The sequence below is a fragment of the Ammospiza caudacuta genome, chromosome 28 (assembly GCF_027887145.1).
Source record: "Ammospiza caudacuta isolate bAmmCau1 chromosome 28, bAmmCau1.pri, whole genome shotgun sequence".
Lineage (NCBI taxonomy): Eukaryota > Metazoa > Chordata > Aves > Passeriformes > Passerellidae > Ammospiza > Ammospiza caudacuta.
The window spans coordinates 805,999-829,976 of record NC_080620.1 but is presented as its reverse complement, the minus strand read 5'-3'; the positions used below and the strand labels follow the sequence as shown (position 1 = coordinate 829,976).

The window sequence follows — 23,978 nt, the reverse complement described above, 5'->3', positions numbered from 1 at the left end:
CGGCTCGGGGCGCTGAGGCGGGACGTCCGGGGCGGGCTCTGGGTGCCCGGTGCGGAAGGGTCCGGCCCGGCCCAGGTCGGAACAAAGCGGCGGCGGCGCGGCAGGCCCGGCATGGCGGCGCGGCCGGCCCCGCTCCGCCTCTGGCTGTTCCTGCATCTGCTGCCGCAGGTCAGTGGCCGTGCCGGGCCGTGCGCTGCCCGAGCTACGCGCCCAGCCCGGCTGAGGGCGGGGAGCGGCCCCGGGCGCAGCCGGGCCCCGGCGGGCTGTGCGGCGCGTCCGAGCCCGGAGCCGCCTCCCGTGGGCGCTCGGGGGTGCTGCAGCCGCCCCGCAGCGGGCCGGGGCCGAGCCGTGGCCGCAGGAAGGCAGCGGAGCGCATGGGGCTGCCGGCCCTGCCCTCCACGATCTGGCAGTATTGATTCATCTGTGGGTCTGGGGTTGTTTGAGGCCTTTTTGTGCTTTCTTTAGTAACTAGCGTTTTCCTCGTAGTTCCTAAAACTTCGGGCACCCGTGGGCCCAGCCCAGCAGCCGAGCCCCCGGGCCAGATCCCCGCAGTGACGGCTCTGGCTTTATCCTGACTGACAAACTCCCTGAGAGGAAGCGTTCAGCAGAAGAGAAGGGATTTCTGCTGACCCTGACTCTGTAGTCTGCCTTGGGTCTTGTATTGATTGTCATTACTAAAATATTAATTATTTTGTGGGATACGTTCTAAGGGTGTGACAAACTAGGCATGTAATCCTCATACAGGAGAGAGTGGATTTCTAGCAATTGCATTGCATGGTATATAGCTTTTGCCTTTTAAGTTTGGTGTTTTGTGTTCTGAAAATTTTGAAACGTCATTTAATATGTCATTTAAACTTCTTGACTGTTTGTTAGGTAATTTGGAGTGTATTATGGCTTCTTGAATATTATTGGTGTAACATCGTAACATGGAACTCTAATTTTTCCTGCTTCTGCCTCTGTCTCCTTACTGTTTCCTTGCCAATAATCTTTAGTTACAGAGTAGTCTGGTTGTCAGCTATCTTCTTTATTTCTGTATCATTCCCTTTTTGCATCCATTATCCTTATCTTCATTATGTGTTCATCATGCTCTTGCATGCCCCATGCATTTTGTCATCTCCACTGATGCTTTGCAGGGACTGGTAGTGCCAGTGTAGTCCCAACAAATTAATAAGATTTAATTAACGAATTAACAAGAATGAGTCAAACACTGGCACGGAGTCAGTTTGACCCATCAGTTTGGGGAAGGTGAGCGTATGGCAGTGCAGAAGGACAGTGCGTGGATAGTCCACCAGTGGGTACTTGGAGGTCTTACGTTCAGCTCCATGCATTGCAGCACGTTCCTGTCTGTAAACATTTGGTATATTTGTGCAGTGGAAGTGTTAATGTATTTGAATAAGCTTGGGCAGACTGGCCAGGGTACTGAAGCAGTCCTGCTGCTGCAGTGAAAAGTGGATGTACTGTGTGCTGCCAATATGTTTCTGTTAGCCAAGCTGGTGTTTTAAAAATTTGCTTGAATACCTTGTATTGTGCATAACTTCTGCATCTCTTGTGCTTGGACTTGTTGGGGTGGCTTGAGTAGCACATCCTCCTTAGTGTGAGGCAGAGAAGAGTGCTCTGCTGCACTTGTCCTGGTTTGGTACCCCTGTGACTGATGGCTGCAGTCATTCCAGGGGACAGAGCTGACAGCTGTTGTCAGGAGCTGCTGTGTGGGTTTTCTTTGTGCCAGCTGTACTTATTCTCAGTGCTTTACTCTTGCCTTAGTGAGCATATACCTTTGTCTCCCTCTTTGAAACAGGATAATAGGACTGTTTTGGTTTTTTTGTTTTCCCTGGGGCAAGAGGAGGTAGTGTCCACATTTGCTTCTGTCTTCTGATTTAGGGAGAAGGATCAGCCTGGCTACTGAAGTATGGCTCTTCCAAATCTGGGTCCTTATCTGGGAACACTAAGAGTGGTGTGATCTTATAGATCCAAGTACAATCTGCACTTAGATCTTGCTTTGGTATTTGAGTTCTCACATTTCATTTAAATTCCTGTTCTTCCCAGGTATTGTTACCCCTCAGTTTCCTGTAACAACAGCAGATACGTGAGCCTTTGACTAGTGACGAACATAGCAACATGATCTGCAGCAAGTGTGTTGGATCTAGCTGGCCTTCACTATAGCAGCTTTCAGCAGAATATGTTGAATTGAGGTGATTGGTTTGTATTTTAAATTAGGGCACTCTGATATGGGTCCAAAGAATTGGAAAGTCTGTCTGAAATTCTGCATTATGGTGGTGGCTGACGATTTAAGTCTCCTGGAATCATTGCATCATGAATACGTAGCTCTCTGCACTGTGTTTGTTGAAGGAGCGTTTTATTTGTGGCAGCTTTGCTGCCTGCTGTTGCTGGTCTCCAGATGGATCAGTGCAGTTCATGGGAAAGAATGACTCCAGCTCCTGGGAACTCAGACATGGTACCCACTCTAAGAGGAGGATAGCTCATTCATTCCTTCTTCAAGGAACACAGCTCCCAGTGCCTGTGAAATCTCTCTTGAGATATGAGTGGCTAGGTCAGTTAATAGAGCTGCTGAAAGCAGAAAAGGTGTATGGGACATGAGTGAGTGTGGGGCCAGAGGCAGAGAGGAACAAACAAGACAGACATTGGGTTGGCTCAGTCACACACACTGAAGTTTCTTGAAATACTGGTGAACTGAATTCTTCCTCTCTGCCTTCTTCTATAATTTAACTTGCAAGTCCAGTGCTTGCCTCTGAGCTACATTAATTCACCTAAAAAAACTTGCACAGCAAATAAACTGGGGAGCATTCTTCTCTTTTATGCATTGGTCTGTGGAAGGTCCTGATGAGATTTAGAGTTAACAAGTATGCCCTTCTATTACCGTGAACATTAGATTAGCTCTTCTGTTAAATTCTGCCCTCAGATTTTACATTTCTGTTGTGTGAAAACCCTTTCCAGTTTTGCAGCTTTATAGAAAACACTTTCTTTTGTGTTAATTATACACTATTGTGTGCTTTGTAAGCCACAGGATCAATAAGAGGCAAGTATTATAATATACCTTATTGTCATAGCAGCTGTTGTTTTCTGTGTTTGAAAAAGGCTGGACTTGATATCCAAACACTTGGAAAAGACCCTTTGGTGTTGTAGGCACATTGTATAGGATTGCACAGGAGATGATATTTTCTCCTGGGTTAATTTAGGATATGAAGTGGTCTCTAGGAGTAAGGAATCATCATAAATATCTATGCCAGTGCATCAGCAGCACTGCTTGAACTTTTGTTGTCTCATACCTACTGACATGAATAAAAACAAACCTGGATGCTTGAAAGTGGATAAGAACAAACTTCAGAACCATGCTTTGCTTCTAAGTGATAATAGCTTTGTAAAAATGTCTGTTAATCCACATTATCCACAGATTATGTTCTCTACTGAGTTTCTAAAACTCTGTGTTCCCTCTTCTGCTTTTAGCCCCGCTCTTATTGCATTTAATTCCTCTCACACTTGACTTTCATTTGGCCTTTGGAACACAAATCCACATAGCTTCTAAAATGTTTTGAGCATTTCACATTAGGAACCTTTTACTCCCTTAATATTTCTTTGAAGAACATCCATTAAATGGCTCAGAAAGCAAAATTGTGTATAACTGCCTCCCGGGTGCCTTTTAGGAATTATTCCTGAGTTCCAGTAATGCTTATCTCCACAGAAATGTAGCAACACACCCTATACTTACTCTCATTCTAAAGATGTGTGCCATATATTTCATAGATGTGAGACTTTTAACTGTACAGCTTGATTGTTTCCCATATGCATAAAGCTGTTCAATTATGGGAGAGCTCCTACAAAACTGCCTGAAGATTTTGGAGGGAATTGTACATGTAATATTCAAAGCTAAAATCCTCCATGTTTTGTTTGTTTATCTAAGCCCAGTTAGACCACATACAATAAGCAGGGAACATTCTTTTGTTCTTGTCTTTTGTGTGTGACTGTATTTGCATCTCTGTTATTTGTTACTCTTCAAAATCAAATTCAAGATAATAAGTACAGGTTATTTTCCTAAATTATTTGTTTCTGTTGTTTAGGTGCTATGGTTGGATACCTGAGATATGAGTTAACAAGTCCACTATGGCAGGGAATTGGAGTTCTTGTTTCCTCACAGCATATGCACAGTAGTGCCTGTCTTTCTGCACAGATCTCTTGGAAACTTGCACTGTGCTCAAGTGGCTTAAATCTGCATTGAGCTAATCGGTGTGACCTCCCCTATCAGCTTGCTTCAGGACAAATGTCATTGCCTCTAAAGGACTGAGTTAGCACTCATGTTATAAAAAAGGGAAAAAGTTGCTGCATATGTTAACAAAGACCATTTATATGCAGAAGAGCTAAATATAAAAATCTCTACCTCCTGTGTATTTTTACAATGACGTTTCTTTACTGCTTTGCTGACATCTTGCAGCAGAATGCCATCATTGCCTCTGGGCACACTCTGTGTGTTAAAGAGTGATTTACAATGCAGGTGGTAAAAACTGGCACAGTGTAAAATACTAGTAAAACACACAACTCCTCACTGTGTCCAGAGAAGAGGTGGGTGTCCCATCCCTGAAAGTGTTCAAGGCCAGGTTGAACAAGGTTTGGTCTACTTGACAATTTCCCAGCCCATTGCCAGGGATTTGGACAAGGTGACCTTTAAAAGTCCCTTCCAACCTAAACCATTCTGTAATTCTCAAAAGTTTTCAAAAAAACATCTTTTTACCTTGAGTGTCTCCTAGGGATGCATGGTAATTTCTGTGTAGTAGGGTTTGAAATAAAGAGGGAGAAATAAATCTGATGGATTCTTTTAATGGATTTTTGAACAAGCATGTTAAGATACGACATTTTTGCTGACTCCAGTCATCTTTAGCATCTTGTTGCTCAGCTGCTACATGAAGAAACAGATGTGTTAGGTGTATTTGTAAGAGTGTAACTGCATAATTATCATATCATTGGTGTGTTTAGGTTAGGAATGTTAAACTAGATGTTGACAAATTAGTCTGTCACAATGTTCTAATTAGTAGCAGCAATGGTTAGGGATATGATGTTATATTTATCTCCTGAACAAAGTTTCATCAGTTCTGGTAGGCACAAAGTGATTTCCTTGGCGAAAGCTAAAGCAGAGCAATAGACCAGTTAAACATATCTTCAGTCAATGACTTCAGTTTTGCTTGAGTGCTGAACAAGAAAAAGAGAGAAGGAAGAATGGAAAGGAAGGAATTGGATGTGTGGGTATGAGAGGAGTATGACACAAAGGGGGATGGTAGAAAGATAAGATGGTTGTGAGGGGAGGGGGCTTGTTTGTTTGGTTTAAGGGCATTTTGGTTGGTTGGTGTATTTTGGGTTTTTTGCAACTTCCAAGTGCTAAGTGCTAGCAAGGATTAGTGAATGTCCTCAGTAAAATGGAGAAACTTCCCATTACAATAGGAAACAAATGCTCTGGGAACACAAAAATGATAAGAGGAAGACTCCAGTCACATTGACAGTGTCTGGTGTTCCTTCGGACTGGATTTCCAAATCAGTGAGCTGAAACAGTGTTTTGAGACTGCTGCATTTAATATGCGGTCAACTTTTTCCTGACTATCTAGTAGCTTGTATGAAGCTAAAATACAGATATGATTTGCATTTGCTCTCAGCATCATTCTTTTGTAATCTATTACCAGACAGCACTTCTTGAACATTGAAATTGCTCTGTAAGAGCACTGTGAGGCTCTAAAGCAGCAACTGAAGATCAGCAAGACTCTCCTTCAAAAAGAAGCATTGCTCTCGGTTTGTATAATTGAATTACATTTTTAAAGTTAGGTTTTGTCCTGCTTTCTGAGCACTACGTTTGTATGTGAAGCATTAAAATCTTTTTGCAGCAGCTGGTCAGATCTTAATCTGAAATTGAATTCTTAATGTGTTGGTGTTCAAACCTGACCAGATGGCCACAGAATGCATATAAGCGAACTTCACACTGAGGAGCTGATGTTCAGTATTTTGTATAAAGGAAAGACGCTCCTGATTTACTCTTTTTCAATGAGTGGAGATGGTGCCTGACAGTCCTGCCAAGACAGAGCCTGCAAGCCCTGTGTTGCTGCTCTGAGGAGCAAGTGTCCTGTAGACTTGATGGCTGATTGGTAAAGTGATGATGCTCTGATGCCTTCTTGTTCAAGCAAGGACAAGAGCCTCTTGTCAGAGAGAGAAGCACTGCAAGGGACCTGTTTGCCACTCAGAAATGGCCAGGAGGATTATTTCAGCATCCTTAGAACACTACAAACAGACCTCATCATACACTTCGTGTTTCTTAACCATTTCCAAGATCAGGGAGGATTTAAAATTATTTTGACTCAGTTAATACAAGAATGAAATCAACAGTAATTAAAGGAAACTACCACTAGTGTTAGGGGAGTTGTACATATTTCCACTGTTATTTTGTCTTCCTGATTCCCTAGGTAAACTAATCTCCTAGGACTTGGGGTACAAACAAACAACTGCATCAACTCCACAAAAGTACTTTATTTTGCAGATTATGTATATACATACATATGTGTGTGATGTATATACATACATATGTATGTGTGTGTGTGTATATATATATATATATGTATATACTCTTATAGATGATTTAGGTTCAGCTTTTTGGATGGAAGATGAAGAATATACCTAGTACTCACAAAATTGTGTCACTATACACAGGGAAAGGAAGGATAGGAGCAGATGTTTAAAAGAACAGACCTCATCATGAAGAATGAGATTTGTGTAAACATCTGTGTTAAGGACATGTTTGCTAGTACCTACTTGAAAGCCCCCAGATCTTCCAGTTTTGCTGGGAAATGGCTGGTACAATCTGACCTAACCAAAATAATGAGGAAATTACTGTGTTGGCTGTGGGGTTTTTTTTGTTTGTTTGTTGTTGGTTTGTTTTTTTGGTTTTTTGGGTTTTTTTTGCAGGGATGGGAAGCTGAAAATATTTGTGCTAAAATCAGCACATCTTGCAGTTAGGTGTAGTATAAGCAATTCACTGAACGAGTAAGTTACATACTGTGTATCACAACTGAGATGTCTAAAACTGGTAGATTTGCTGCATGTTACTAATTTTATTTTTTGCTGTAATTCTTGTTCTCTTACTCCATGTTACTACAGGATCTGGGTTCTGTTATCTCAGTTTCCGTGAGTTCTTCAGGAGAATTCTAACACGTACATGATGCAAAAGATAGCTAACCTCTTTATAAAAATGAACATGAAATGCTATGGGTATGGAATATCTCCTTGTTGAATCATCTGCCTGGTTGTGACCCCTTCCAAACCTCTTGGGCATCTCTTCACCAGGTGAACAGGGTGAGAAACAGAGAAGGCCTTGACACTGCTCACTGTGCAGCAATGCTAAAACATTAGTTTGTTATCAGCATTGTTTTGGGCACAAAACTAAAACACTGCACCATCAGCTGCTATAAAGAAAACTTAACTCCATCCCAGCCAGATCCAGGACAGGCCTTTAATTATAAATATTAGATATGTAATCTCACTACCTACGTTGTTGCAGATGTCATTGGAGTTTTGACAACAGTGACAACTGGTCATTGAAGCAGTGATAAATACATGCAGTAGGTAGACTTTGTGTACTACCCAGGACACAAAAAGAGCTGCTGCTGCTTTGGGGTCTTGCCACATCTTCAGCAAAGGTGTCCAAGGTTGAGTTTTGGAGTGAGACAAATTTAGAATTGATCATTATTTCAGGCTGTACTTTCAGGAGTTGGTATCTTGTTCATAAAATCATGAAATGCTGTGGTTATATATATATGTGCATCAGTGTTGTTTGAGGTTGGCTTTTTTGTTTGTTGGGTTCAGTCTTTTTTCTTTAAACACATCCAGTATTGTTTCATTTGATTCTTTGGCCAATTGCTGTGTAGGAGGGAATCTGCCTAATGTAGCTAAAGTCTTTCTTTGAAGCATGATGGAAATAATAACAAATTCCACTGTACTCCCTGCACAGATATGGAAACTTTTTAGACTCTTGTTTTTCTTTAAAAATACAAAGCAGGCCAGTCAACAGCAAGTTACTCCCTTCACTTCTGACATTTTATGTAACCTAAAATTCTTGTGAAATTTTTGTTACCTTTTCAGGTGTACTGTGAGTATGGGATGGTACATGTCCTTTCAGAGAAGGGGAGCAGCAAAGGAAAAGACTACTGTATTCTCTTCAACTCTCAGTGGGCTCATTTGCCACATGATCTGGGTAAAGCTGTAAGTACCTAGCTAACTAATGACAAAAAATGTATAGAAATGCCTTTGTTACAAGGAAATTTCTGATTTTTTAGTTGGATTAGTAGAATTTGAAGCAACCGCTTTGTTTGTTCTGCCTAGAAAGTGTTTTATCTCCTAAGATCACTGGATGGCAATGTTCATTTCCAGGCATTGTGCAGAGATAATGACTGTTGCTGTTCAAAACAAAAATACTCCTTTTCAATGGTGTGATCAATGAAATTCAAATGGCACATACCTGGGCTTGCAAAGGAGTTTTTGTAGTCAGCCTGGTACAAGAAGATATCACATGGCTTTTCTTATATGGTGACTGTGGCCTTTAGTGCTTTCTCAGTGTCACGTGTAATATTTGGTAGTCATAAACTATGTCAAGCTTTTGCTGCATTATTCAAAGCTGTATGAGCTGAAAATGGAGTAAATTCTTCACTCTTTTCTGTGAGACAAAGTTACTGGCACTGAATGATGAAATCAGCAAACACACTTTGAATGAGCCCCACAGAATTATTAGAGTTCCTTACCAGTGTGTAGGCAAGTCTCAGTTACTTCTGGTGGGTTTATTGCACATGTAGATTAGTCCCTAGATACATCAATAGTTGTCTTTGCCTTGTATAGACTCAGCTGATAAATTCTTGCAGTTGCCCTGACTGTATAATGTGAATCAGCACATGCATGACTGACTGTGGTACTTGTGAGACTGTACTCTGGACACCTTGTTTAAATCAGTCTCCTAAAACTTCACTAGATTCATATCTCAGTAGCTCTGCAGGAGCCAGTACAGTCCAGAAAGCTTGCACAGGCTTGGGTAGTGTATGCTATATCCCTTGCCTGTCCCTGTCTCCTTCCTTGGTTCTTTCCTGCTTTTCCCTTCTTTCACATTCTTGCTCCTCCTCCTTCAGTCCTGCAGCAGTACAGTTCATCAGCTGAGGCTGTGCAGTGCAGCACTCTGAGCTCACTCTGCATTTGTGTTGTGCTCTGTGCTCTGAATCTTGCCTGGCCAGGAGTGTGGGTTGGAGCATTTCACTGTCTCCAGAGGTCAGGCTGGAGACAGCAGTTTTCTGAATAAGGCAGAAGCTCCTGACAACCTGACACTTCCCTTTCCCTCCTAAAACTGTAGAGTCCATTGCACAGGTATTGTATGTTGTGTACCTGTGGATTTTTAATACAAACTGTTCCAGTTTTTCAGGTTAAAACTTTACCTTGACTCTTCTCAAATCTGACAGCTCACCTCAGCAAGGGCTGAGACCTGCTTCTCTTAGCACAGCTTGGGTGTCTGGTAGATAATTGCAGTTTTCTGGTAACTTGCAAATAGAACTGGGCAAAGATGCTAGTGCTTGTTTAGATTTTGCAAGGAACAATTCATGCCAGTGTTATTTCTAAAACCTTGAAGTGTCTTTGAGATGTTCTTGTAGAAACACACCAGATTAGATGCCTTTGGGTCTGAGGAAGGGCAAAATTAAGGAATTGGGACAGGCTTGCAATGTCTCTGGATCACAAGTGAGAGAAGTAGCTTAGAATCCAGTATTCAGGTACTTGGGATGCAAAATCTCAGGTCACTGGATACAGTAGGTTTCAAGATGGAAGTTTATTCCATATGCTTGTGTACTTTTCCCCAGCCTGTTTTGGTTTCTAGCTGTTCATACTCTCTATCATCCCAGCCTGCCATTCTGCTACCCCAGCAAAGATAAAACCTTGCTGTACTCCTCCCACATCCTGGCTGTGTGCATCAGAACAGCAGCAATGCTGAAGAAAATAAATGCAAGTGAAGGTCATATCCCAAATTTTATTACCAGCAGAATTCTGTACAATAAGGTGAAACAAGGCAGGTCCCCACATAATAGAGAAGACTGCATTGTTTCAGCTTTCATTTTGCTCTGAGAATAGTCTACCACTCCATTACTAGAAGGTTTTAAATTACTCTTTAGAAACTCTGTCTTCTGCTCTTGACTTCTTTTATTATTTTATGTTATATATATGTATTTAGCTAATTTCTTTTTTTCAGTCACTGCTGCAACTGCAGGATCAGACAGCATCTGTTTTGTGTTCTCCTTCTGATGTACCTCATGGGGGATTTAATAATCAAATCCCCATGGTGATGCGAGGAAATTGCACCTTCTATGAGAAAGTGAGGCTTGCTCAGATAAATGGGGCCCGTGGGCTGCTGATTGTTAGTAGAGAGAGACTGGTAAGTTGCTTTTTATCTTCCTATGCTGCTGATACTCCTCTGATGCTAGATATTGTCTTGTCTTCGGTGCACATTGCTGGTATTTGAAGTTCCTCTTCAAAGTAAATAATGCATGTGTGTTCCTGCATGTACATATGTTGCATGGTTATGTGTGGAAACCATACATCTGATGGAAGAAGGAATGAAACAAGAATCCTCATTTCAGCAGGAAGGGTTGGCACGGAGCTCATGTGAAATTCAGTTTAAGGGCTCAGGATTGTCCTTGTTCCAAATGAAACTGGAGTCAAAGGATGAGGTTGGTTTGTGACTCCATCATACTACCACACTGAATCTAGTGCTTTAGATTCAGCTTGAGCAGCCACAGCATGTATTTTGTAAAATTAGTAGTTTTGAAAATAAAATCAGTAGGTTTGAGTCTTGGTCAAAACTAGAGGCACACATCAGTCATAAACCTGTGACCTTGATGTGCAAAAAAACTGCTTGAAATTTGGTTGCTTCATTTTGCTGTTACAGTCTTATATTACTTCTGTTTTACTGGGAGCAGGCATATATTTTGACTTTTGAGTGTTTGCTGTCACTAAGTTCCCTTCTAGAGTATTTTTCAAATTAGCCAGAACAGAATTTGCAACTTTAACCCTTTTGAAGCAGTAGAAGTATTTGCAGGAATAAACATATTCTTACCTGGTCTTAACTGTCTTTCAGGTTCCTCCTGGAGGTAATAGGAGCCAGTATGAAGAGATTGATATTCCTGTGGCTCTGCTTAGCTATACTGATATGTTAGATATTGGCAAGGTAAACTCGATACTAAAAACTCTCATTTATATTATCTCATGTAAATGAATCACTGCTCAACAGTATTAAGTCTGCCTTAAGAGCTTTGAATATGTAGAGAGTGTCTTCATGAAGACTGCATTATTGTGTTTTGGAAAAAAAAAATCTCTTGGGAGGTTATTTCTCATCTTTGGAATAAAATCAAAATACAGCGTGGCGCTGGAAATAAATATCACTAACAGAAGAGCCAATAGATGGCTCTTATGTGTTTATAATAAAGCCTGATTCTGAGGTTGCTTAGTGAAAATTAAGTAAGTGAACCTTTGCTGAGGTGGATTTTTGGATGTCCTTCCTAACTTGTAGTTACCTCCACAGAGTTTTGGCAGCTCAGTGAAAGGAGCAATGTATGCACCAAATGAACCTGTGCTGGACTACAACATGGTGATTATCTTTGTCATGGCCGTGGGGACTGTTGCAATTGGAGGCTACTGGGCAGGAAGCAGAGATGTGAAAAAGTGAGTAACTAAATGCAGTATACCAGTTTTCCTGTATTTTTCACAGAACAAAAAAAAAAAAAAAAAAGGTGGTGTTTATGTAAGCATCACCTGGCAGCTGTGCTGGTGAGGTTAGGAGACTCTAGGGAAAATGCTGATGTGATGTTTAAAAGGCCCTGAGCCTTGCATTGGTTTGGTCACTGTAGGAAATCATTAGAGTTTAAATTGCATGTCAATTTTTTTAGGATTTTGCCATGTTAAAAGACCAAAAATTTGAAAAGCTCAGAAAGAAAATGATTAAGTAATAGGCTTCCCTTTTGCAAAAATTCACCACATAAATGCTTTGTAAAAAAATAATAACATTTGCTTTTACTGGTACAGGGCAAACCAAATTGATTGGATGGCTCATATATGCTATGTTTGTTACCAACTTTTAAATGAAGTTTTATGGTTACTTTTTGGCTGCAAGTGGGATTGGGAGAAGGCGGTCATTGTCCCACACTAATTTTAACATTTATTTTGTATACACAACCTGATTCAAGGATTTCTTCTGAAGTTAACAAATTATTCTGTGGTAGTTTTCAAGATTCAGTTGAGTTTTAGCAAATGAAATAGTTCTCTAGATAAGTTAACACAGCAGTTACTCGTTTATGCGTTTGTGTTACAGCTGATGTTTATACCTCCATGGAAAAGTGCCCTACTGACTTGAGTGGGAATCAAAGCAGACACTGGTGTTGTTTCAACCCCTTGTGGTTTTTTGCTGAAGATTCAGCATCCTTGTGTATTTTGTTGCATAAGGAATGAACTGATGGTAGCCATTTTACTCTTTCAGGAGATACATGAAGCACAAGCGTGATGATGGGGCAGAGAAACACGATGATGAAACAGTGGATGTGACTCCCATCATGATCTGTGTGTTTGTGGTGATGTGCTGCTCAATGCTCGTCCTCCTTTATTTCTTCTATGACCACTTAGGTACTCTTAAGGTTGTATTTGTATTGATACATCTTCAATATCACAAGGCTGACATCATTCAATGTACACTTTATTGTGAAAATAATAATGAAACATCTCTCTTCTGTCATGTGTCTTCATCCCAATATGATTTAAAATACTGTAAGAAAACTCACTGAGTAGATTCTAATCCTTCTTTTTGTGAGGTTGATCATAAAGCTTCTTTCAAACATTAAAGGTTATTAAGTAGATACAGACTTAGTATTTTCCACCTTTTATTTTTGTTAAAGGTGTTCTCAGACCTATTCTTTCTCTCTATTATTGTTCAGTTGGAAGTCAAGACAAGGATCGTTTTTTTATCTTTATAAAGATTATAATTTTCTACTGATCACTTACCAGATTGACAAAACATGAGAGCCTAATGCTTCTTCATATTTTTGAGGAAGTAGTGAAACATGCATCTATCCCATTTGTATTGATTCATTTTGCTACTTAGTGACTTTAACAGTTCCTTATAATGCTCTTGTGTACTCATAAAGAGAAGATAAATGCTTCATCATATGTTGCCTTTGAGGCTTATGACTCACTTAAGAAGATTAGGATAGAGGTTTTTTACTTTAAGTAGGTATTGCATAAAGTACACCTGAGTAAAAGGAGCTAGAATTAGATACTTAAAGAGCACAAATCTAATCAATCATTTGAAGTCTCTGTATTTATCTTTCACTGTTGAAATGCAAGCCTTATTTCTCATTTAGTCTTACTGACTATCTGTTCTTTATTCAGTCAGGAGGATATGCAAAATGCATTTCTTGCCTTATCCTACTTGGACTTAATACTTTTTTTCCCCTCAGTCTATGTTATAATAGGAATATTCTGCCTGGCTGCCTCGATTGGTCTTTACAGCTGTCTGTCTCCCTTTGTAAGAAGATTCCCCTTGGGAAAGTGTAGGTATGTGGCAAATTTCAAACTTTTAATAGGGAAACTTAGATTTTTATACTGTTGGGTAGGTGTGGGGTTTAAAAGGTGGCTTCATGCTTCAAAGTGTCGACAAAGGAAGAGGCTATATACATAGACAACTGTAGCTTTGGTGTGATTGTTTTTCAGAATCCCAGACAACAACTTGCCATATTTTCACAAGCGTCCCCAGGTCCGGATGTTGCTCCTGGCAGTGTTTTGTATCTCTGTCAGCATAGTCTGGGGAATCTTCAGAAATGAAGATCAGTAAGTGATCTGTGCTAAAAATTGTAATACACTTTATAGTATAAATAACTGGCATCCACAGAAGTCTACATGTATCCAGAAATTAGGAATGACAGGAAAAAAAAATAGAGACATGCAGAAATTCTTAGTTGTTCCTTAGGTACTTCATCTTTTTCTTGTTCATTTAAATTACAGAAAACTGTCTCTTGTTAAGCTTGCATTTCTCTGAGTCTCAGTCAGTATTCCGATCTCTTTGACTTAAGACAGCTTTTCAGAAGTGATATGGAAAGTTGGACACAAGTGGTCTAACTTATTTCTTCATGAGAATAAGAACTGGTAAGATTGTCAGATCTTTAGTTTCTCTCAGCTTTCTTGTACAAGTCAGTAATTCTCTACACCCAGTGTTGCTATAGTACCTAATTGTAGCAGGTTCTTACCACTTTTGTTAGAGGTGGATCTTTTACAGAGTGTTGTGGGTTTGTTTTTGTTTGGGATTTTTTACCTCTTACCTCACTCCCAGATATTCCAGTTTTCCCATATCTACAGGTTGTGTTCATCTTCTTGGTTAATCTCTTGGGGGTTCAGTATTGGAACTGAAATGCTGGCTGTGTTTCTGTTGATGATATCAAATATTTCTGACTTGTGATTTGAATGCATGCCAGTGCTTTTGTGGGATCTGTGTTCTGTGTGGACCAATCAATGACAGAACTCAAATCCAGGATTCATCAACTCTGAAAGACCCTTTAGAGAGATAAGTGTGAGACTGAGGAGTACAGCAGTACTATAGAAATGTTCCAAAATATTTAGGACTAGGAAATCCATTTTCTGCATGAGAGCTGATGTGGGCCTGAGTGTTTCCTGCAAGAGCTCCATCAGCAAGTACCCATGTATTGATCCAACAGCACCATCTGTCATTGTACCTAGACCATAGCAATTTTTGGGAAACTTTAGTTTGTTTTTGTCAGATCCTACTTGTCTTTAGCCCTAGCAGTTGAGAGTAAAGCAAAGAGCACTTCTATACTCAACTTGCAAAACACAATTGAAAACCGGGCCCAGCTGTAAATTTCCCTCAGCACACAAGGGTGCATGTCCCACACCTATCTAGAGGACAAAGGACCCCAGCACTTCCCACTTTGGTATCCACTGACCTCATGCAGCCAGTTTTCAGTCCACCTCACTGCTCATTCAGCTAGTACTTCCTCAGTTTCTCTGTGAGGATTTTATGGAAGATTGTCAGTGGAAAGCCTTACTGAAGTCTAGATAGACAATCAACAGGTCTTCCCTCATCTCCCAGGCACTTCTTTGTGGAAGGTTATCAGGTTGATGAAAAACAACTTCCCATTTGCAAACTCATGCTGACAACAATGTCGATTTCAAGCAAGTACTTTGAATAAAAGGGTTTTTTCTTTGTCCCTTGCCCCTTAGTGAGGACAAGGCTTGGTCTGTTTTTCCTGCTGTTTCCTGCAAAAATGTTACTTTTCTCTTTTTAAGGTGGGCCTGGGTTCTGCAAGATGCTTTAGGAATTGCTTTCTGTCTTTACATGTTGAAAACAATTCGCCTGCCTACATTTAAGGTATGAAAGTTAAACAGAAGTTATAGACTTTCAGAAGAAAGTTAAAGAGAATTTTGCATGTATGTGTTTGAGCAGAGGAGTCGCTTATAGTGGAGTATATTGTCTTAGAAATGCAATTCCATTCATATGTCAGCATGGGAAAAAGGGATTCAATGAGTATAATGAAGACCCAGAAGTGACATATGATTGTTCTGTAGATTCTGTAGAGTGTTGACTAGTAAATCAAGCACCACCTCTTTATTTATGTATTTGGTATTTGAGTATTTTGTTGGGGGGGGATATTTGTTCTGTTTTGATTGTTTTGATTTTGTTTTTCAAATTGATGTGCATCAATCTAGTGGGCTTTTTTCCAAGTCTTTCTGACATTAGTCAGTATCCTATGACACAAATTAGTATTAGTCATTTATTTGCTCCTTAAGCAGCTCTTCAAACTCTTGTTTCAAATTATCTTCACCTATAAGTTTGTATAGACTGACAGTAAATGGTATATAGTGTTTCAAGCTATGCCCAGTGCAGAGCTGCTTCATATTTCCCAGCAAACTCAAGTAGCGCCATTTTCAGACTTTACACGATAAAGAATTTTGGGCAATAACGTGTAATTTTGTGTTTTATTATATATGGTGCATGCAAGACCCTATTCCTTTATCTAAAATATTTAGGAATTAAGAAAAATACATTACTGACTTGTTTTAGTCTTTGCAAGCTTTTTCTTTTAATAGCCTTCTAATTATTAATTCTTTGCTGTTTGCTAATGCATTGTATGTAAATACCAAATATCTTGTCTCTTCCTTCAGGGTTGTACCTTACTCCTCCTGGTTCTTTTTGTGTATGATGTATTCTTTGTATTTATCACACCTTTTCTAACAAAGGTAAGTAAGGTGCTTCTCTATTGCCTGCTGCCCACAGAGCAAAGTGTAATGACTTGTTTCTCTGTGTGTTCCTAAATGATCCCAGAGCTGCTGAATGAAGTGCTGATTTACAATTTTCCCATTTTTTCTTTAGACTGGGGAGAGTATAATGGTGGAGGTGGCTGCAGGCCCATCTGATTCTGCCACTCATGAAAAGGTACTGCATGTTGTCTGACAATCTGGCACTAGCTGAAATGAAGATGTCAGTCTGAAAAGAACTTAATATGGGAATAAGTGCTCCTGAATGTTAATTCTGGAGAGGCAAAGCAGACTTATAGTGGTTCATCACACCAGCTTTGGTTTTCCTTTATCTTTTTTGACAGGGTTTCAATATGAGAAAGCTGGTTAGCTCAGCTTCACACAAACATGACCACATCTGTAAATATTAACTTGTTGCTAATTAAGCATGAGCATCTTTTCCTAAAGAGATTAAACATATAATCAGTCTGTCTCTTCCCCTCCTTCCCTTTTTTGACATTTGCTTTATGAAAAGCTGAGGCTGTAGGTAAAAGAGAGAAACACAAATTGGAGACAGAAGAAAACAGAAGTCAGTGTTCAGTGGGTTTTCACCGTTGGACAGCAGCCAATTGCATGAACACCTTACAAGATGTGGCTGACTCAGGGAGGAAAGTATGTGAGATGTAGGAGATAGTGAGATATAGTGAACAAAACAAAAAAAACTAATCAGTAGGAAAACAAAGTTATGTTAATTTAAGGATTAATTTTATCTATTTCAGCAATGAATGTAATAGTGTCATGTGGGAAAATAGCAAAGAAAATAGTTGTTGCAGGATGTGGATCAATCCATACAGTCCATACTAATTTCTTTGACTTCTTTTGTTCTTCTCTCCTGTACCCCTTTAGTACCCCTTTGGATTCAACATTATGTCATGAAAGTTTAAGTATATAAAATTATTTTGGCACTAGTATATAAAAAAAAAAGTTTCTTTAATGTATTGTAATAAAGAAAATACAGGTTTGCAATGAACCATTGCATACTGTGCCTCACATTGCAATTTATGTAATAAATAGGAACACAGGGAAGAGTCTTTAAAGTGATTTGAAAAATGACTTTTTAAAATTATTCATGTCTTGGTCTTCTGAGACTTTTATTGCACCCATGTGAATGAACTATATGAATTATTTCCTATGCATGTAGCAGCTTACCTAAATTTTGTACATACCTGCAGCTAAAGCAGAGTTGACACCCAATTGTATGTGAAAACTTTGAAGTTAACTTAGTATTTAGAAAGTGTTTCATTGCTCCCATCTTAAATGCGTTTTGTTAGTTGTCAGTAATATTGTATGTAATGAATGTATAAAAAGATCCGTTTGATGTATTTGAAACTTGCACTTTGAGTACAACAGGAACAAGTTCTGGTAGGTAGTGTCACTGTGCTTTTCATCAGATATGTGTCTCTCTCATTCCAAGCTCCCAATGGTCCTGAAGGTTCCACGACTGAATTCCTCACCATTGGCTCTATGTGACAGGCCTTTTTCTCTCCTAGGATTTGGAGACATTTTAGTTCCAGGTATTGTTTAGCATGTTAAAAATTTTACATGTTGCATTGTGATATTAGTTTATTCTTCTTGTACTCCTGCTTCAAGTGGTAGGTTTGATTTGACTACTATAAACCTGATAAATTTTCAAGTATGGGGGTTTTTTGTGCACTATTCACTTTTTCAACAAGAAAAATGCACATTAATCTCATGGTTCACTTTCACATGCAGTGATGTCAAGAGATGTAGAGAAATTGCAGGACTAGATTTAGCAGCTGATTCTATACTATAAAGCATATTTGATAGTGTGGTGATAGAGGAAATTATTTGTCCATTTGCACATGGGTTAAGTACAGATGTCTGACCACTCAAAACTTCCTAACTGTTAGTCATACTACACCCAGTATTTCTGCCACACTTTATCCCAAATTTGATTTTAGATTGTATGTAGAACTATCCCTGGCATCACTGCAGATGAAAGAATTATGTGCCTTCTGGCTTTCAGATTTCTTCTGCAAAATAATTTGTTTACTTTCTTGTATTTTGGGAAATATGAACTCTGTTATGCCCATAAGTCTCCCATCCTCCCCCCAACCTGAAGCAGGCATAGTCATTAACTATAAAATTCTACTGTCTTCAGTACCAGCTCGAAGGGCTGAACTTACTCTTGCTCTTGTTGTGAACACTGTATTTTTGCAAATGTTTAGTAGGGGTGAGATGACATTTTTATCTATGATTTGCATGTTTGTAGCTGTGTATTTTACTTTTGGAGTGCTTCCAATACATGGGGCTTGTACCATCAGATAACTGGTTTGTAAATTGTGCAGCCTCCTGGATATGTTGTCATGGTGCTTATACACAGGGTGCCAAGAAAGTTTTTTGGGAAAAAAAGTTCTTGCAAGTTCCTAGCTGGTTTGATGGCTTTATTTTTATTATTAAGTGTGTGACTAGGTTGAAAGCATATTGTAACTGTTCTTTCTTTTCCTAGGCTTACTGGTAGCCTATTGCCATAGGTTTGATATTCAGGTGCAGTCATCCAGAGTCTATTTTGTAGCCTGCACAATAGGTATGTACCACAGTGCCACCTGAGCAACACCTACAGGAGTGGCTCCCTCTAAAAGCATGTCATCAGTCTTGCATGGCATATTTGGGGGTTTTATCCTGTTCCTCCTTTTATTATTAAACAGAAACATTTAGCAAAGTGCTTTCAAGGCTAGATCTTCCATCACCAAACTAGCTGATGTTGCTTTTCTGAGCTGTTTTGCCTGCCTTACGTAAGGGCTGCCAAGGGTCTCAATCTACCCCTTGTAATTACACTATTTTTACATGTACTCAGCTACTCATCGTGGTTTCTTGATTTATGAATCTTTGAGTAAAGTGCATGACAATTCAAGTTCAGGGATATCATCCTTTGACTTTGTTCTTAATTTCTTGTGTGTTCTTAAAATCCATAACCTATGATTTAGGGAATTTTATTATTATGACTATAACACCTCTAGATAAGTTTTCTTTAGTTTGTAAAATCCATGGAATTATGTGCCATGAACATAAATGCTACTGATGAATAGGATCTGACAGATTCCTGTTGTCTTTCTTACAATGTACTTCTGCTAGCAAAGACTTCGAATGCTTGCAGTGAATGTTATGAGAAATTGTCATTAACAACTTCTTTAGAAATTCTTTTGGAAAAATATCTAGGTTCATGGACACTTCTGGCAGGGGTAGAGAGATGCTTTTATTGATGTTCCAAATCATTGTCTCATATATAGTAAAACAAAATTGTCTTATCTGGTACTTTAAAAATATGTTTGCAGAAATCGGAAAATATTTTATTGATAAAGAGGCAGCAGTGTGCTATTGCAGTCATGAGAATGAGCCACATACAGGGCTGAGTTAGCAAGATGTAGTCAGCAGTTATGAGAGGAGTGATTATTTCCTCAAAATTTGTCACTTACGACTGAGTTAAGCAGGATCCCTGGTGCCAGACAAACATTGACATGCTGGAGTAAATCCAGTGGAGACTGTCAGGATGGATGAAGACTGGAGCACAGGGTTGTAAAAAGAAGAGAAGGCAAAGAGGAGATTCTGTTGCTTCCCACAGCTGCCTAATAGGAGACTGCAGAGAGGACAGAGAGGCTTTTCCTACAGGTGTGAGGCAATGCACTTAAATCATTATAAGAAACAATAGGTAATAATTATATATACGGAACTCTCCATAATAACAGAATATGCCTCTGCCCAAAAAAACGTTCTCAAGAGCTGTAAAAAGTTATTGATTATTCCAATCACAGCCCTCTGAGATCATCAAGTCCAGCCAAGCCCACCTCTAACCATATCTCCAGATGCAAAATCCATACATCTTTTAAATCCCTGCAGAGATAGGTATTCCATCACTGCTCTTGGCAGCTGTGCCAGGATTGGAAAACCTTTCTGGGGAGGAAGCTCTGCCTAATATCCAATGTAAACCTCCCCTGGCAGAACTTGAGGCCATTTCCTCTCCTCCTGTCCCTTGTTCCCTGGGAGCCCACCTGGCTGCCCCCTCATGTTGGGGTTGTGGAGAGTGAGGAGATCCCGCTGAGCCTCCTTTTCTCCAGGCTGAGCTCCTTTCCCAGCTCCCTCAGCTGCTCCTCTCAGACCCTTCCCCAGCTCTGTTCTCTTCTCTGGACAGCCCCTCAATGTCTTTCTTGGCTTTCTGAAGAAAGATCTGGAATCTGGATCTGAAGAAAATGTTAGATTAACTTCATTGTCTGGAAAATGTAATTAAAAATAATTACATTATGAGATCCAAGCTACTTCTCTTCTACTAAATAAATTTTGCCACATTTATGCAGAAATTAAATAGAAAGTAATAAAAACATAAAACCTAGACCAGGCTGGCTTCTTTTTTTTAGCTGTCTGACAGGATAGGAAGAAACAGCTAAAGCCAACCCAAACAAGAAGCACCTTATAATGGTCAAAATATTTGTCTGTATCTGCTGAGTTCATAAATATAATGCACAATATTTCATGTGTTTATTTTGCTTAAGGTAATTATTTAATTGTACAATATGGACTAGGCCAATCACACTACTTTCACATGTTATCAGTAGAAAAACTGTAGTATTCTATGTTTACATGGTGTAAATAATGCTAAAGAGGCCTGAAAAACTTCTGGAGATGTACATATTGCTTAAAAAAATTCCAGTGAGAATTCTCCTTTAGCCAATTATTTAGTTGTGCTTGAGCAAAGCTATATCTGAATAACTGTGTTTTGCTGGGTTTGTTTTCTTCCAGCATATGGCATAGGCCTTCTTGTGACCTTTGTTGCCTTGGCACTGATGCAGATGGGCCAGCCTGCTCTCCTCTACCTGGTGCCCTGCACTCTCCTCACCAGCTTGGTGGTGGCCCTCTGGAGAAGGGAGCTTGCCATGTTCTGGACGGGCAGCGGCTTTGCGGTGAATACCAGTTTGATATGAGTGTCTTCAGGAAATACTAATATTATAAAAACCTAACTAGAATTAAAGTTGAGTAAAATATTGCAGTATTATCACACAAACGCAAAGGTTTTGGTTTTGCTTGGTTGTTTGCTTTTTTAAATCATTTTTTTGCCTCAGTAAGGTTTTCTGGTTTTTGCAGTGTTTATGGCCACTTAAATCAGAGTAGTGAAAAGTAAAGTAGACCTTGTTCATCCTTGATTCTGCCAAAATGTTACTTGTTTGATCTTTCTTGAAAGTATCAGTAGTAGTAAAAGATGATAATATTATATAAAATGTGGGGTTTAGTACTATATAAAATACACCCTTAAAATGCTTTCTTCTATTTTTTCATAGCATATTGTTTATGAAGGTGGAAATGTAGTTCAGTATTGTAAATTATCCCTTTGTTTCACTGTGCTGCAAGTGAAATTAACTTGATTCAAAAAGGAATAATTTCTATCATGCATTATTTTAGTTTTTGAATACTTACTAGAAGGCCAAATCTGTGAAGCTGGAGGTTCCCCCAGTGAGTTTTATTTTATTATTCAACTATTTGTGATAACTTTCACAAGCTTCCACTAGAGAAATTAATTTAATTGTTGGAGATCATCTGAAATGTTATGTAAAAGTTGTCAGTTCTTGTACAGTGATAGTAAAGGTGGGCAGAAGTGGATAGTGGCCAAGGACCAAGTGCCTGTTGCTGCCTTATCAGCAGAGCATGTCTGAAACTGGTGAGGAGCAGTCACTCAGAAAGCAAACACTTTTCTGGAAGGAAAAATTCTCCTGGTGTCCTATAAAACACAAAGAAAGGTTAATGCATGCATCTGTCCACTGCTGGAGAATGATAACAGAGTTGATGGACCTTTAATCTTCCTCTTGTATGACCATTACCTTGGATAACTGGACACAATAGTTCTTGTTTTTCATCATTTTGACTGTGATCTTCCATTTACAGAAAGACCTACCTCAGCCTCCTGTGGTTATAGCTCCTGTCAACTGCCCTCAGCTTCCCAAAGACAGCAGTGTGCCAGCCTCTCAGCAAGACACAGAGCAAATGACCAACCCCACCCTGCACGTGGAGGAGCTGCACGGCTCCGCCTCGGCTCAAGAGGAGCTGGCTGATACCAGCACAAAGACAGAGCAGCCAGAAGTCTCTGTGGCCCACAGTGAGGAACCAACTGCTCAGAATAAGGATGACCTTGAAAGCAAATGCCTAAATGCAGAACAAAACCAGTTGGAATAAGTGATGTGATAAGAACTCCTTAACTTTCCCTCACAAACATACATAAAACCAGTATGTATTTAGGACTGGTTTAGTAGGGTTTGCTTTCATTGAGGAACCTCACTAGGAGTCTGATCATCAAATCCAACAAGGAATGTTCTGTCTCCAGCTTTGGTACAGCTATATACTTAAAACACCTTTCTGAAATATGGTGCTCTCCAGGAGTTCTGATGTGTGGGTTTCAATGATCGCTGTTAGTGAATGCCTTTGACCATTTGTTCCCTTTGCATTAGAGCAGGGTGGCATCAAGAGTCTTTATTTACTCTGTGCTTGTATGGCTGTTTCACTGCTTCACCATGATGTAGGTTAACATGGAGGAAAAGCATTGAACAAGTCTGCTGCAATGCTTACTTGAGATAAATATGGTCTGGTTGTTTGTTTTGGGGTTTTTTTTTGGGGGGGGGGGGGGGGGGCACTTTCCCTATTGTCACCATTTACTTTACTTCTCCTGACTTGTCAAAGCCATTGATATAAGGGAATGCATTATTATAAACTGACATTCAGGAAATGCAGAAAATGGGTAAATTACCATTACTCCTAAAGGCTTTATGCTACCATGATGCATTAAATGCATCTCTTAAATTTTTGTCTTTGTTTTTACTTCTAGGAACCTGAGCTACTAGTCTAGTTTAAAAGGCAGGGTGAGTAGAGCTCCAGGAAGCTTTCTAGGCATTCGTATGAACTCTAAGGGCTCTGATAATAAACAGGGTTGGTCACAGAATAATGTCTGGAAACAAATGCATATTAGGAATGTTTAGAAATAAAGAATAAGCCAAATAGGTGAAAAAAAAAATTAGGTAGTAGCACTATACTAAGCTTAACAGGCAGCATTTTCACTGGGAAAATGTTAAAGCGCAAATGTTCTTACATTTGGGGCTTTGAGCTTCTATTTGTTCTTCATTCAAGGAATATAATTGTGATTTCTGATTCTGAAGAAAATAGTCTGATTTTTCATTCCCAACAGAGCACATGTGGTGCTAGAGACAGGTGTGATTTAAAAGCTACTTGCTGCTCAGTAACTTACCAACTGCCTAAGTCATGTTTTGTCTTTGTCCCAAGAACAGCCAAAGCATAGTCTGTCAGGTTCTGGAATGAACCTGGGAGCTCACTCATTATTTTGTCTTTCTTGCTACATTGTGAAGGAATTTGTGAATTTAAAAATGTTGGAGTGCAGCTGGTCTTACTTCATATTCCTGAAATTGTTTGTTTTCCTGTATAACATGATTGAGTCTTTCATGCATCAGCTTTTGTACATAGAAAGATGATGGGATTTGCGTATTACTTGTTCCATCTAAGTACATTTGGCTTTATCAGAGGAGTCTGTTCTGCACTTATGTTGCAATTCCAGAAAGCCTCAAACACTTCACACAAAAACTGAAATAGAAAATTGAAGTATT

The 23,978-nt window shown here is 39.5% G+C and overlaps 1 protein-coding gene across 2 annotated transcripts; it reads left to right on the top strand.

Moving 5' to 3' along the window:
* The first annotated feature begins 59 nt into the window (after window positions 1–59).
* Window positions 60–22,960, top strand: SPPL2B (signal peptide peptidase like 2B). 2 transcript variants are annotated; one of them, XM_058821064.1, is made up of 15 exons: window positions 60–168; window positions 8,125–8,244; window positions 10,262–10,444; window positions 11,147–11,236; window positions 11,591–11,730; window positions 12,542–12,684; window positions 13,515–13,611; window positions 13,768–13,884; window positions 15,355–15,436; window positions 16,231–16,305; window positions 16,439–16,501; window positions 17,777–17,876; window positions 18,833–18,910; window positions 21,118–21,278; window positions 22,255–22,960. In XM_058821064.1, exons 1-15 carry the CDS (start codon window positions 112–114, stop codon window positions 22,540–22,542), a joined length of 1,794 nt encoding a protein of 597 aa, XP_058677047.1. In that variant the 5' UTR covers window positions 60–111; the 3' UTR covers window positions 22,543–22,960. The 2 variants fall into 2 exon arrangements, with proteins under 2 accessions (XP_058677047.1, XP_058677046.1); XM_058821063.1 differs by lacking the exon at window positions 60–168 and adding an exon at window positions 7,228–7,338.
* The last annotated feature ends 1,018 nt before the right edge of the window (window positions 22,961–23,978 follow it).